At 43.8% G+C, this 15306-nt stretch overlaps 1 protein-coding gene across 2 annotated transcripts in view; it reads left to right on the top strand.

Moving 5' to 3' along the window:
- LOC133750211 (exportin-6) overlaps window positions 1-15306 on the top strand; it is a 123467-nt gene that overhangs the window by 56749 nt on the left and 51412 nt on the right. For both annotated transcript variants that reach the window (XM_062179667.1, XM_062179666.1), the window contains exons 7-8: window positions 7830-8283; window positions 11425-11551. In XM_062179667.1, coding sequence (XP_062035651.1) covers window positions 7830-8283; window positions 11425-11551 — 581 coding nt within the window. The remainder of the gene's footprint in view (window positions 1-7829; window positions 8284-11424; window positions 11552-15306) is intronic.

Raw genomic sequence — 15306 nt, 5'->3', positions numbered from 1 at the left:
AGTCAGGCTGAAGCCAGGAGCTTCATGCAGGTCTCCCACGTGGGTGACAGGGGATCAAGCACTTGGGCCATCTTCTGCTGCTTTTCCAAGGCCATTAGCAGGGAGCTGGATTGGAAGTGGGGCAGCTGGGACAGGAACGGCTTTACGCATTACACCACAACACCAGCCCCTGGCACCTTTGATCTTATGTTTATGTTGTCAACTTCTGCCCATTCAGTGTGTAATTGCTGTCCCTCCAAATTTGTTACCCCCCTCTTTTTTTTTGAGATTTATTTATTTACTTGAAATTCAGAGTTACACAGAGAGAGAAGGAGAGGCAGAGAGAGAGGTCTTCCATCTGCTGGTTCACTCCCCTGTTGGCTGCAACGGCCAGAGCTGTGTTGATCCGAAGCCCCGAGCTTCTTCCATGTCTCCCACTTGGGTGCAGGGGCCCAAGGACTTGGGCCATCTTCTACTGCTTTCCCAGGCCATAGCAGAGAGCTGGATTGGAAGTGGAGCAGCTGGGACTCGAACAGGCGCTCATATGGGATGCCAGCATTGCAGGCGGCAGCTTTACCTGCTACGCTGCAGCGCCGGCTCCATAATATAGGCTATGTTTTTTTTTTTTTTTTTTTTTTTTTTTTTGACAGAGTGGATAGTGAGAGAGAGAGAGAGAAAGGTCTTCCTTTTTGCCGTTGGTTCACCCTCCAATGGCCGCTGCGGCCGGCGCATCTTGCTGATTCGAAGCCAGGAGCCAGGTGCTTCTCCTGGTCTCCCATGCGGGTGGCAGGGCCCAGGACTTGGGCCATCCTCCACTGCCTTCCCGGGCCACAGCAGAGAGCTGGAATGGAAGAGGAGCAACCAGGAAACAATCCGGCACCCCAACCGGGACTAGAACCCGATGTGCCGGCGCTGCAAGGCGGAGGATTAGCCTGTTAAGCCACGGCGCCGGCCTGGCTATGTTTTTTTTCCCTTCTCTTTTCCTCAAATTTCCTGGCTGCATTGTTTGTCCTGAGTTTGTCCTGGAGGTATGCCATTCTGCAGAGGTTGCAGGGTGGTCAGCTGCCCCAAGGAGATGCACAGGAATGTGGGAAGCTCAGGGGAAGTTCTGTTGGCCACCAGGACATGCTGGGGTCCAATTGGCAGTAGTCAGCATTGGGTTTCCATTGGTTAAGGATAATTTGCTAAACGCCTGTACATATTTGCGGTGGTTATTCAATAGTGTGTCGATTGCTGGTTATTGTATGCAGTTACTGATAGCTCTTTCTTTTTTTTTTTTTTTTTTTAACTTTTATTTAATGAATATAAATTTCCAAAGTACAGCTTATGGATTACAATGGCTCCCCCCACCCCATAACTTCCCTCCCACCCACAACCCTCCCCTTTCCCGCTCCCTCTCCCCTTCCATTCACATCAAGATTCATTTTCAATTCTCTTTATATACAGAAGATCAGTTTAGTATATATTAAGTAAAGATTTCAACAGTTTGCAGACACACAAAGTGAAAAATACTGTTGGAGTACTAGTTATAGCATTAAATCACAATGTACAGCACATTAAGGACAGAGATCCTACATAATATTTTTTAAAAACTGATTAATTTTCTATGCAATGTCCAATTTAAAACCATGTGTTTTTTTTCATTTTCAATTATCTTTATATACCGAAGATTGATTCAGTATATACTAAGTAAAGATTTCATCAGTTTGCACCCACACAGAAACACAAAGTGTAAAAATACTGTTTCAGTACTAGTTATAGCATTACTTCACATTGGACAACAAATTAAGGACAGATCCCACATGAGATGTAAGTACACAGTTACTCCTGTTGATGACTTGCTGATAGCTCTTTAAAAAGTCAAGAGTACAAGTCATCTAAAAATGACTAATTTTAAGGATGGATGGAGAAAGGAAATTGTAGCTGAGCAGGAACTGTTGGTTTCTTAATGTTTCTGTTGACACTCAGTGATCACAAATGCTTTCCAAGTAGAGTACATCCTGTGAGTTGGCACATCCTTCTTCCTGTCCTGTAAAGGTTGGTGTGGCTAGTGAGAAACGTTTCCACATCTTTCTTCCTTACCTAAGGCATTGGGATGTTGAAATGAGGCGTCCCTAAGCCCAGATGTAGCTTGTTGTCTGTATATGCAAGTTGAAACGCTTGTAGTATTACTTACAATTTAAAATATATCATGACGTTTGGGGGACTGCTCATAGTATGCTAATTTATTCCAAATTCCATATATTGTACTTGGATTGCAAACTGTTAGAGAGTTTAAGAGTCTATTTAAAGTCTGTAAGAGTGGAACTTTTATTTGTACTATGTGCAACCATCATTCTTTAGGTGGATATTTGAGGCAGCTTAGCAGATTTATGTTTTACATTTGAATGGTTAATGAAAGATTTGCAGAGGTTACATGGATTTAGTTTTATAACTGAACGAACACTTTTCAGTACTGTACAATTTGCAGTCTTTAAGCTCTTCATTTCATGTAAACAGAGTTCACAAAGAGTAGTTCTTCCACATTTGATTTGTCTTCAGGTGGTGTAGGACCAGCTTAGCATTCGGTTAGCAGTGGCCATTTACTGTGGTAAGACTTGTTTTTCTGGGATTCTTTTCCACTGCTGAAAGCCATGCCCTTCAGTTGCCTTTGATCAGATGTGTGCTTTGAGCTAGCTCAGTTTATGCTTTGGTAGGCTTTATTTTTCTTGGGGCCAAGTTAGGGAACATCAGAACTAGATGGTTACCTCTTAGGTGTTGCCTCAGTTTTGTTTGAAGGCTGAGTGAAATACAATGTGAACTGACGATCCTTCAAATAGCAAAGCCAAAGATGGCATGCCTGCTTCCTCAAAACTTAATGTAATACTTAATGTAAATGTAATACTTAGCATTACATTTTTTTAAAGTCTTGAATTTGGTTTGAGGAAAGCAAAGTAAATTGAGTGTCGTGGGGGATGATGGCTAGGAGTTAAGTAAGCTTTTAAACTGATATACTTCCCCTTTAAAAAAAAAACAAAAGAATTGCATGTTCATTTTTTTCTCTTTATGATGTTTAAGTGAAGTCATCAGGTCTTGCTTCATTATTTGGAGATTGCTGATGACTTACTCAACATTTATTTTGATGTTTTTGCTCAACTGAGTATGCAGTTTAGACACCAAGTTAAGCACTGAAACTTCTAGAAAGTTGTACAGCTTTTTTGACCACAAGCTTAGTTTTGTAGAAGAAGTCCATCCTGAGAGCCCTTAGGGCCAGTGAGTAAGCAGGCTGATTCCTAGCACATCCCGCCCCTGCTTGCCTGAATTCCCCTCCAGCCCCTCATCATTAGTTCCTTAGGCTTTTCGTCTCTTTTCCCTTATGTGTTCTTTTAATTGAGCTTTCTGTCTGAACTGAGTCCAGGGACCTGTCTGAACAGTTACTGTGACGAGATGTAGAAGAAGGTTTGAGGGGTATGTATGGAATAGTTCTCAGGATGGTTCCGGAATCATTGGTTTGTTTCCTAACCCCACCCCCGTAGTGGCCCCTCATCTCACTAGAACAGACTGCAGTGACATGGGGTGGTGGTTTTAGCTCCTGTTTACAAATAAGGGAACGGCTCACGTAGTGTAACTTGCTGGGCTCCCATCGCCAGTGAGCGGTGGAGCAGGGAGGGATGTGAAACATCGTTCCAGGGCTTGGCCTTAACTGTGTCCCCAGTTCTGCCCTGCTTCCTTCCCCTGCCACTTACTTTGTGCCTTTATACCTTTTCTGGCCGTCCGTGTCCTTGGTTGCAAAAAGAGAATAGATGTCTCTGAGGGTGAATGAGAGCAGGCGGACTGGTGTGTCTGCCTTCAGACTGCGCTTGGGCAGCCTCCACCTCTCTGATTGGACAAATGGAAAGAAAAATGTGTGCTGAATGAAACTGTGTAAAGATTACAGTTCTGAGTTGGCTTTGATGGGCAGTAAAAGTCAGGGTATCATATCTTTCTCATCCACATAGTGCATGGTTTTTTTTTTTTTTTTTCTTATTCAGGATCTTTTTTTCTGTAAAAAGTTCATAGAAAAATAAACAGCAAATTTATATTCTTTGCTATAAAAACTAAGTACATATGTGCACAGAGGCTGGGAGAGGGACAGGGTTTCCTTAGAAAATAATTAAAATCAAAGGACAAACTCGTGGGCTCGCCATGTGGCAGCAGCTGTGGCGGCCCTGGGGGCCGGCCTGGAACTGAGCCCGCTGCGAGAGCACCGTGACAGCTAATAGTGCATGGTTTTAAATACAGATCTATGCATACACTTCTCACCAGCTGCAGGCCTTAGTGACTCGCAGATGGAGTGAGCATTAAATGAGAATGTGCAGGTGAAGCTTTTACTACCTGGCTAAGCAGAGAACAGCAGTACAGCAAGTGGGGGTGTTCTTATTGTCACAGATGTTTTGCTCTGAAAACCAGTTTCTGATTGCATGTGTTGATTTTTAGACCTTTGTTTTAGGATGTCTTGCTTGTGAAAGATGAGCAAGTGTAATGTCTGTGCGTGTTTACTCCTGGTTCTGTGCTCCTTTCAAGGCCAGCGTTAGTCCCTGTGCCACAGCGTCTCCATCCCTTCACTCTTCATTTCCCAGGAGCCTCCTTGAGAAGACTGTGAGGGCAATGTGTTACCTGAGTCTCACGTGCTTGAGGAAGAGTCACCTTCCTCTTCACACATGCTTTGCCCTGGAACCTGTAGCCCCTGTGCTACTTACTGTCTTCTGGCTTTGAATGTTACTGTGAAGAAATCGGAAGGAACGTTTTCTCCTTTGTGCGTGCACTTTTTCTGCTTGCATTTCTTCCTCACCCCTCAGTTTCTTAATATGGATCACTGCCATTTTTTTTTTTCCTTTGGGACAGAATATGCCCTTTTATTTTATTGAGTCACATCTATTTTAGGAAAGTTCTCTTAGAGTTTTGATTGTTTTTTCTTCTTTTGTTTTCTGTAAAATAATTGTACAGCTTTCTTCCCATTTCGTTTTGGATGATTTCCTTTAGTTCAGTGCTTGCAAAAAATTCAGCAAGCAAAAGAAGCCCCTAGAGAGCTTGCAGAGCATGGATTCCTGGCCCCTTCTGGTTCTGCCGCAGTGGCTGTGGGAGTGGGCCTGGTAAATTCTAGTTCTGTTGGTGCAGGTTCTTGGATCTACTGACGATGTATAGCCCGGGGGGGCGCTCTGATTTTTGTCCTTGGCGCCCCTTTACTCTTAAAAACTATAGAGGTCCTCATAAAGTTTTTTTGAATTACATCCATTGATATTAAAGGTAAGAAAATTTATAAATATTTGTTAATTCACTTAAAAATAGCCATGATGAATCCATTATGATTATTAAATTATATATTTTAATAAATGATAACTTTATTTTCCAAAACAAAACGACAGATTTACTGAAAGAGTGGTGTTGTTTTACGTTTCTGCAGATGTCTTTAAATATGTGGTTTAGTGAAAGACAGCTTCTGTGTCCTGTCTGATGCAGTAGCACGGATAACGCAGCCCCGGGAAAGCCCTGCCGTACACCTGCAAGACAGCAAGAACCAGGGAAGAAGAGAACATTTTGGTGTTTTTTTGTTTTGTTTTGTTTTTTTTTTAAAGATTTTATTTATTTACTTGAGAGGCAGAGTTACAGACAGTGTGAGAGAGTGACAGAGAGAAAGGTCTTCCATCTGCTGATTCACTCCCCAAATGGCTGCGACGACCGGAGCTGTGCTGATCCAAAGCAAGGAGCCAGGAGTTTTCTCTAGGTCTCCCACACTGGTGCAGGGACCCAAGGACTTGGGCCATCTTCTACTGCTTTCCCAGGCCACAGCAGAGAGCTGGATGGGAAGAGGAGCAGCTGGGACTAGAACCGGTGCCTATTTGGGATGCCGGCGCCGCAGGCAGAGGCTTAACATACTGAGCCACAGCGCCGGCCCCCATCTTGGTGTTTTTTTAAAAATAGCTTTGAATTTATCAACTCCTGAAAGCATTTTGGACCCTCTAGGGTTCCTGGGCCAAACTTCAGACTTTCTGCTTTGTAGTGATGTGTGGTTTAAACAGTGTAAACCACAGGTGCTCATCACAATTGCTTAGTTGTAGCACTTGAGGAGTATGGGTTTACATCAGGCTCCTCTCATTTATTTGTTCCCCTCATCTTCATTCTCCTCCTGTCCCAGTTCCCTACAGTGAACAGCCATTTTGTATGGATATAGTGTACATCCTTTTCTCCAGTAGCATGTTGTATACCCTTCCTGCTTTGTGTCCATGTATTTCAATATAAGTAATGATGTGGTTGTGCTATGATTCCATGGTTCACTTTGGTCCAGCATGTGTCTGGAAGGTCTCCCCATCTGTGTTGCCCAGGCCTGTTAGGCCATGGCATCTGCATCCACACCCCCAGCTTTTACCTGTTTTCTCTCTTAATGAGGACCCCAGGCTGTCTCCAGTTCCCACACCCGCACGGACCACTGCCTGTCCCCTTGTGAGGGTGGCTTTGGAACTTTGCCAGGAGGGGAGTGGTCAGGTGATAGGCTATATGAATGTGTCCAGGACTTCAGAGTGCCAGGATCCCTTCAGAGTGGCTGTTCCTCCTGCCAGTGCTGCATGGACATTCCCACAGCCACTCCTTGCCCTGCACATGGGCCATCCTCCAGTGTTCTTTTCCCATCCCTTTTAATTTGCATTTTCTGATTACTAGTGAATTTGATATCTCTGTGTGCACTTGTTCCCCCTTCGAATTTCTTCTGAAAATCATCCTTTGTGTCCACTACCCACCTGCATATTAGGGTTCTTCTTATGATGGTACAGCATTTTTCTTACATATTTTACATTTTGGTCCTTTTTGGTGTTAGAAATTGTGACTATATCTTCTTGGCTGTCTTATCTGCCTGGTCACTTTCCCATAATTGTTTTCATTGATTAGAAACTCTTTAATTCTGATGTTATTGAGTTTATCCTTGTTTTAATTAACAATTGTGTTTGGGTAGTTTTCCTCACCCTACATTTCAGTTAAGAGCTGAAAGTTTTTACTCTTTAATCCATCGAGTTTTGCTTTATGTATGGTATTAGGGATTTTTAAAATTCACTTGATGACCATATGTCATTTTTTCAAAAACAAGATTGTGATTTTGGGGGGACAGTCGGAGAAAAGAATAATTTGGATAAGCATGGAGTTTTACAGCTGCAAAACAGCTCCTCTATCCCCATTTTTTCTGCCTCCTGGAAACTGCTATTCCACAGATCTTAACTGAAATTAAATTTAAGTCAATGCTAAGGTTATATCCATATTTCCCCCATGAGAATCAGAACAAGATGTTACTTTGCTTTGCTGTGAACTTTTTTTATTTTTATAGATTTATTTATTTATTTGAAAGGCAGAGTTAGAGGGACACACACACACACACACAGAGAAAGAGAGAAAAAGAGAGAGAGAGAGAAAGAAAGAGAAAGAGAAAGAAAGAGAAAGAGAGCTTCCATCCACTGGTTCACTTCCCAGATGACCACAATGGCCAGGTTTGGGCCAGGAGCCCAGAGCTTCTACTAGGTCTCCCACATGAATGAGGGACCCAAACACTTGGGCCATCTTCCACTGCTTTTCCCAGGCACATTAACAGGGAGCTGGATCAGAAGTGGAGTAGCTAGGTCTTGAACCAGTGCCTGTATGGGATGCTGGCATCACAGGTGGCAGCTTTACCTGGTATACCACATTGCCAGCTCTCTGCTGTCAACTTTTTATAATTGGCATTTAATACTGAACATACTGATTTCTGAGGTAACTGAATTGATTTTTTTTTTGTCTTTGAAGGAGAGTTCCTTAAAGTAGTTTGTAGGAGATTTGATAGTGGTGCCCTTCAAAGCCTTTTTTACTTTCAGGTGACCTACTAAGTAACCTGCTGCAGAGCCCTAGTTCAGCCAAACTGTTGAATCAGCCAATTCCCATCCTTGATGTGGAGAGTGAGTATATCTGTTCCCTGGCCTTGGAGTGCCTGGCCCATCTCTTCAGTTGGATTCCTCTGTCTGCCAGCATCACCCCGTCCCTCCTTACCACCATCTTCCACTTTGCGCGCTTTGGCTGTGACATCCGGGCTAGAAAGATGGCGTCGGTTAACGGCAGCAGCCAGAACTGTGTCTTGGGTCAGGAGCGTGGTCGGCTTGGGGTCCTGGCCATGTCCTGCATCAATGAACTCATGTCCAAGAACTGTGTGCCTATGGAATTCGAGGAGTATTTACTGCGTATGTTCCAGCAGACTTTCTACCTCCTGCAGAAAATCACCAAGGATAACAATGCCCACACGGTGAAGAGCAGGCTAGAGGAGCTTGATGAGAGGTAATGAAAGCAGGCGTGCCGCCGGTTGTGCCCTGACAAGGGGCTGTGACTGTGTATCGCACTGTGCCGCATAGTGTTTGTAACTTCTTTGCTTTCAGAATATGGGGCTTCTGGTGAGGATCAGAAAGGTAGGTGTGCACCAGTAAGTCTGAGATGAGCTGGAAGGGCTAGGGTGGTAAAGGGAACTCAGTTGAGTTTGAAAAGTGATGTGAATTGTGCAGGTTTGTTGTCTCTTCCCCATCCTCCTCCTGTCTTCCCTTCCACTCCTCTTTCCCCCTCTTCCTCACTATTTGCCTGCAGGTCTGAGGTGGTGCAGGAGCTGAGACTGCTGCTCATGCGTAGCCAAGCACAGGAGAAGAGGTCCGTGGAGGTACAGGCGTCACAGTGGCCTTTCTCACTTGGCGTTGCTTGTCAGCTTCTACTATTTGGCTTTTCCCAAATGAACATCTTGTAGTGTCTAGGAGTGTTGTTATTATGTGAGTTTTACACAGACAGCAAGTTATCATCCAAAGATAGGGATGGTAAGGTGGGCACAGGTTGATACACATCTATGTTTATTTCTTTATCGCTCCCTTTAATGGACCCTAAAATTCCCTAGCCTTTTTTTTTGTCCCTAAAAGAGGACTCTGCAGAGGACTCTGAGTCAGGGTCTCTCTGTCTGCTTCCTTGCAGATGATGTCATTTCTGCATCTGACAGCTTCGTTAGCATAATGCTACCGCTGTGTAAAAACACGAGGGAAATTGGACAGTCCTGTTGCCTGCTCTGAAACTTCCAGACTGATAAATTGTATTGACTTAGTAGTGAATATTTATAGATTACCTAGCAGCAGAAGTTATATTTTAATCAGTTTTCCTTGGAAAGTTTTTTGTTAAAGTGCTACAGAGTTCAGCTATTTCCTTTTCTTTAGAGTATTTGGTAGAATATGTGTCTAAAGCTAAGAAGGTTTAGTGCTTTTTAAATTGGACTGTTTTAAGTTTTCTAATGTTAAAAAAATTGATACGTAAGATAGTTTTGATTCGGTTCAATGTAAATAACTTTTGTGTGACATTTGCTTTGTGTAATCACAAAGGAACTCTTATTTGGTCATGGCTTTCTGTATGAATTCAAAGAAATCAATATTCATACAATTTCTTATCTTTTTTAGCTTTAAGGAAGGTTGTTATCATATGTTAATTAAAAAAAAACCTAGCTGCTTGTACCACTTGTCAAATGTTGGTTGTTTTGAGTCATAGACACCTTGTTATGGCTTACATTCGGAGGGTATGGGTTCTCTGTGTACTGATTTGTTCCATATAACTGTTTTGCTCTTGGTTTTATATTTTAATCCTATGCTTCCTCTTGCCCTGTGAAAGCTGAGAGGTACCTGGAAGCAGAAAGGTGACATAAACAACCCTGTGTGCTTGCTTCCTGGCTCTGGGGTCCCTTACCACTAATTCTAAACAGCTCAATCCATTCTCAGTTGTTTAGGAGCTGCTTAACCAGGCCCTTGGCTTCTCTCCTTGTACTCCACTGCCTTTTTTTTTTTTTTTTTTCCTAACTTTCTACTGTTCATTAGCTCCTGTACCAGAAGGTGGGCAAGGGAAAGAAAATGAGGTGAAATCAAATCTGAAAGCCTTGTATTATTATTATTTTTTTAATTGGGTTGGAGCTTAAAATAAAATCCAAATGCTTGATACTTTACCCAGGACTTCTCTTTGTTCCTTTATGGGCGGTAGGGAATTGAGTGCATCCTCTTAAAGAGCAGTAATTGGTTGATGGCTTTGAGATCCATGTAAAACTATGTATAATGTGATGAGAAGACTGAGGAACAAGGACTTCCGGCTCATGAGTTTTAGTGTTGGAGCCCTCAGAGGGAAGTCTCTTCATGCTCTCCTCTCTCTGAAAACCATTGATTTTAGTGCCCGTTTTTCAAGTATTTGGCCCATGGTCCCCAAAGACAGCCATTTTCCTTATCAAAACAAATTTCTGTGTATTTTCAAAGGCTGCAGACAGACACGTGGATGTCAGCCAGCCACATGGCGGCCAGGCAGGCAGCTTGGCTGCCCGCAGGGGCACAGGTCCCAGGAAGAATGTGGGCTGTGCTCTTTGAGGAGCAGTTTTCTTCTTCTCCTTTCCTATTTCATATACCTCTGCTCTGAAAAACAACCTTTTACAGTTATGAGTTTTAGAATTGCTTTCAGCCATTATTTAACTTTTGGCTAAGGCCTAGTAAGTCTTCCCTTTGTTTTGTTGGTCTCTGAAATGTAATTTAAGAGGGTATGTCCATCTCATTTTCTAAGCACCTTTTGGTATTTAGGGGCTTAAAATGACAGTTTCTGAAATGTGGGAGTGATGATGTGCTGTGTATTTAATAACAAAACTCTCTTACCCTTGCAGCCGTGCCCCTTACTCTTCTGTGAAATGATTTTGTGAATACAAATGAATTGGGAATTCACTGTGATGTGGAAAGAGAGATCCTGGATTGGGCCCAGAGCCCCGGTGCCGGCTGAGTGGCCTGGGGCTGTCACTTTATCTCACTGGGCTCCATCTATAGACTGGAGGCATCAGACTAAATAGTCCCCGAGCTTGCCCAGCTCTGCCAGGCACTCTGCTTTATATTCGGAATCACACTTAGAGTGGTGCAGGATGTGCTATGTTTAATTAGCACAGGGAGCCAGAGCAGGGAAATGAACATTCGTTTAGAAGCCTGAGTATACCTTCCCTGGATGCCTGAACTGACTTGTTCTTACGCGAGCACTATTGTAGTATATTGGCCTCCTAGCAAGGAACACCAGCCTTCTAGACTTGTCAGTTGAAATGGCGCAGTGGTCTGCCCGGGAGCTTTAGAGCAGTAACTCTGCCTTCACTTCATTTGGGTCATAACAGGAACGAGTTAGGAAATCTGAGGGCACTAGCTTTAGGAAGGCTTTAGGAGACAGTGTCTGAGGAGTGAAGTTGCTTTCTGCTATGTTTCAGGTGGTAATGGAATGAAGGGTTGCCTGTCCTATAGGTAATTGCTGCAGGCCTTTATGTTTTTAAACTGAAAATTTATCATAAAGCTGTACAGTTCTCTGTGAAAGAAGTTTGGATTGAATTTAAGTCCCCTTCTCTGGAGGTGGCTGGGTTTCTTAGGTCACCTTTTGTCTTCTTGTCTCATTTAGCTACGTTGAGAAGTTTACTGACTTTCTGCGGCTCTTTGTGAGTGTTCACCTAAGAAGAATTGAGTCCTACTCCCAATTCCCTGTGGTGGAGTTTCTGACACTTTTGTTCAAGTACACGTTTCACCAGGTAAAGCACCAAAACTGTCCTTCCCTCCCCGGGAAACAAGTCTGCCTTGTTCATTTTCGGGAGTAAGCCTTATTTCCCAGACATTGATACAGAGCTTGCTGTGTAAAGCTAAAATGTAGTCATCATAGTGACCCTATGATGTAGGTACTGTGACTGTTATTCTCTCCCGCTTTCCAGACCAGAGACTCAGGCTCAAAGGGTTACTTGATCAGGGCTACACAGTTAGCAAGTGGTGGAGCCAGGCACTGGACCCACAGAGTCTGCTCTTAATTACTGTTATGTTAGAGAAGCAGAATACAGAAAAAGTCCGCAATTAGGACCTTTAGTTCTATTTTGTTCACTGAAACTCTGCACAAAATTATTTATGGTGAAGCTCTTGAGAGGTAGTTTTGGTGATGTTCAGTTTTTCTTTTTTTCCAATTTAACAAATAGTTTTTTGAGCCTCCTGTCGTATTTCAGGAGCAAGACATACCACCTTCACAAGCAGGGTCTGTCTCTGAGTTTCTAGCCTAGTGACCTGGTGTTCCTGTGGACGTATTTTTCTATTGAGGTATAATTTTACATGCATGAAATTCTCTCTTTGTAATAGTACACTTCAGTGATGTGACGTGAATTGATACAGCTGTGCAGTAGTCACCACAGCCCAGTAGGCATTTCTGTCATGGCCTGTCCCTCATACGTGTGTGTGTGTGTGTGTTTTTACAAAGCCTTTGGTTGAAGTATGGCACTCATACAGAGAAGTACATAAATAGTAGGCATACAGCTTGATTAATTTTCCCCAAATGACCACACCATCTAAGGTAAGAAATAGGACGTCACCAGCACCCCAGAAATCCTCCCAAGCTCTTTTGTGGTCACTTTACCCCCTTCTCTCCAGAAATAATCCTAGAATCGACCTTAACACTAGATGAATTTCGCCTATGGTGGATCTTAGAATGAAAGTGTATAGCATGTGCTTGTTTTATTTGCATTCTTGATTTGCTGTGCCATTTGGGAGAGTCTTTTGTGTGGTGTGTGGCAGCAGTTTGTTCATTTCCATTGTGGTCCAGGAAGCCGTTGTCTGAAAGTCCACTCCACTGCTGATTTGATTGCCGTGAGTTCTTGGTGACCATGCTTCTTGCTGCCGTGAACATCTTCTGTGTGCTTTTTGATATACAGGTAGATCGTTCTGTTGGTGCAAGGGTAAGGAACCTTTTCTTTGCCAAGGGCCATTGGAGATTTATAACATCATTTGCATAGCATATGAAATTACCAACTTAAAAATTAGCCTGCTATAGAGTGATTGGATTTTGAGTCCCACCTGTGGTTATCTTGGCAGGGCCAGACCAAATGACTTCGCAGACTATAGAGGGCCCACAGGCTGCTTGTTCCCCAGCCCTGGATAGGGACTGAAACTGCTGGCTCGGTGGGGTATCTGCTTTAAAAGTAGAGTGGCTGAATGAGGCTGGAAGAGAGGCCAAGTTCTAGGCTGGAAGGAGTGTATGTGTGTGGTGGGGGATTTGGAACAAGGGTTTGGTGTGGAAATTCCCTTTTCTCGCAGCGAGACTTGGCATGTATGAACAAGAGTACTGGATGTGAGGGTGAATCGTTCCTGGGAGAAGGGACAGGAGGAAGAGGACCAAAGCCCGAAGGAGAGTCAGGGTGCCTGACAGAGGGGCTGGGGAGTGCAGAAGAAGAAGAGAAACCCGCCGAGCTCCCCAGGCCTAGGGGGGAACAGAAGAGGTGAGGAAGAGGTTGTGAGAGGGGGAGGATGTAAGAGCGGAGCCTCAGAGGTGGGACCATTTTGAGCTGGATATAGGAAAAACGTTGAGACCAGGAAGAAAGGAGGATTTGAGAGCATATAGACAGGTAAAGGGAGTGTTGAGTGGGTAGGTTAAGATAGCAGGTTTGAGAGAGATAAGGAGCCATTGCTGAGGTCAGAAAGAAGGGGTTATCTGGAAAATTCGGTGGAAATGTCTGGAGATTTACTCCCTTTGTAAAAGGGGATCTGAAAGGAAGCTATAAAAATATTTTAAAGTGTGCATGTGTTTGCTATGCTTCCTCCTTTGGACTTGGTCCCAAGGGATCTGTGTTTGAGCTCTGGTGTGTCTGTTAGATCTGGGTCCTTGAATAGGCCTTTAATTTCCTTAGATTTCAGTTCTTCCACTTAAGAATATTGACTGCAGTGAAGATGGACTTCAGGGTCATTCCTGGTGCTCATTGTTAAAAAGATTCATTCATTTGAAAAGCAGAGTGACAGAGAGAGAGAGAGAGAGAGAGAGACAGAGAGAGAGAGAGAGACAGAGACAGAGACAGGTCTTCTGTCTACTAGTTCAATCCCCAAATGGCTGCACCAGCTGGGGCTGGGACAGTCCAAAGCTAGGGCCCTAGAATTCTACCTAGGTCTCCCATGTGGGTGGCGGGGGCCCAGGCCCTTGGACCATTATCTGCTGATTGGAAGTGGAGCAGCTGGGACTTGAACCAGAACTCCAGTATGGGATGTGGCGTCATACACTGTGCCTCAATACTGGCCTGTCTAGTGCTTGTCTTTAATGAATTTTTCCTACTAGATATCTATGTGTTTTCCATTGAACTGGAATATACAAATACATGTATATTGGGAGCAGTAAGACACATGTCCTCGCTTTACCCAGAGGTATTGTTGGCCAAGCTCCCTTCTCTCCTGTCTTCCTGTATGGGAAGTTTTCTTTCTGATCTAGACTTGCTAACTGTGGGAGTGGGTGTCCTTGAGGCCGAGATGGAAAGGGATTCTGAGTGTCAGGCAGAGGGACAAGAACCAGGCAGGTGCCCTGTTTCCGCTTACTGTAGATTGGCTGCTGGGAAGGCAGAGCAGAGCAAAGATGGCACGTGTCCAGGATCAAGGCCTGATGGCAGGGAGTTCTTTGAGTTAAGACTCAAGAACTAAATGGTCTCCAGAGAGAGCTTTAAGCTCTTACCTATTCACTAAAAGTAGGGTCTTATTTTCTCATAGCTTTGTTGTCTGTAAAGTGGGAACATGTCTTGCTTCTTTTTATCTAGATAGTTATTATGAGTACTCAATATTTTTGTCTTTTAAAATTTTTAAAGTTTTAGTATTGGTAAACATTTTGAAAGATCAATAAGAAGACCAAGAGTGGTGCTACTGTGTCTTTCTTTAACCATTTCTCCTTTTCTGCATTTTTTTTAACAGATTAATTTATTTATTAAAAGGCAGAGTTACATAGGGTGGGGGGGAGAGAGAGAGAGAGAGAGATCAATGGATCTCAATCTTCCTTCTGCTGGTTCACTCTCCAAATGTCTGCAATGGCTGGGGCTGGGCAAGGTTGAAGCCAAGAGCCAGGAACTCCATCCAGGTCTCCCACATGGGTGGCAGGGGCACGACTGCTTGGCTATCTTCTGCTGCTTTATGGGATGTCGAGCTTTAACTCACAACGTCAGCCCCTCTTCATTTATCTTTCTTCCTTTTTTTTTTTTTTTTTTTTGAAAGCTTATTTTATTTATTTGAGAGAGAGAGAGGGAGGGAGGAGGGACGGAGGGATGGAGGGACGGAGGTCTTCCATCTTCTGGTTCACTTCCCAAATGACTGCAGTGGCCAGAGCTGATCTGATCCAAAGCCAGAAGCCAGGAGTCTCTTCGGGGTCTCCCACATGGGTACAGGGGCCCAGGACTTGGGCCATCTTCTACTGCTTTCCCAGGCCATAGCAGAGAGCTGGATTGGAAGTGGAGCAGCCTGGACTCAAACTGCCGCCCATATGGGATGGCAGCACTGCAGGTGG

The sequence above is a fragment of the Lepus europaeus genome, chromosome 21, assembly GCF_033115175.1.
Source record: "Lepus europaeus isolate LE1 chromosome 21, mLepTim1.pri, whole genome shotgun sequence".
NCBI classification, from domain to species: Eukaryota; Metazoa; Chordata; class Mammalia; order Lagomorpha; family Leporidae; genus Lepus; species Lepus europaeus.
The sequence above is the reverse complement of the archived record's forward strand: the minus strand, read 5'-3'. Positions and strand labels throughout refer to the sequence as shown.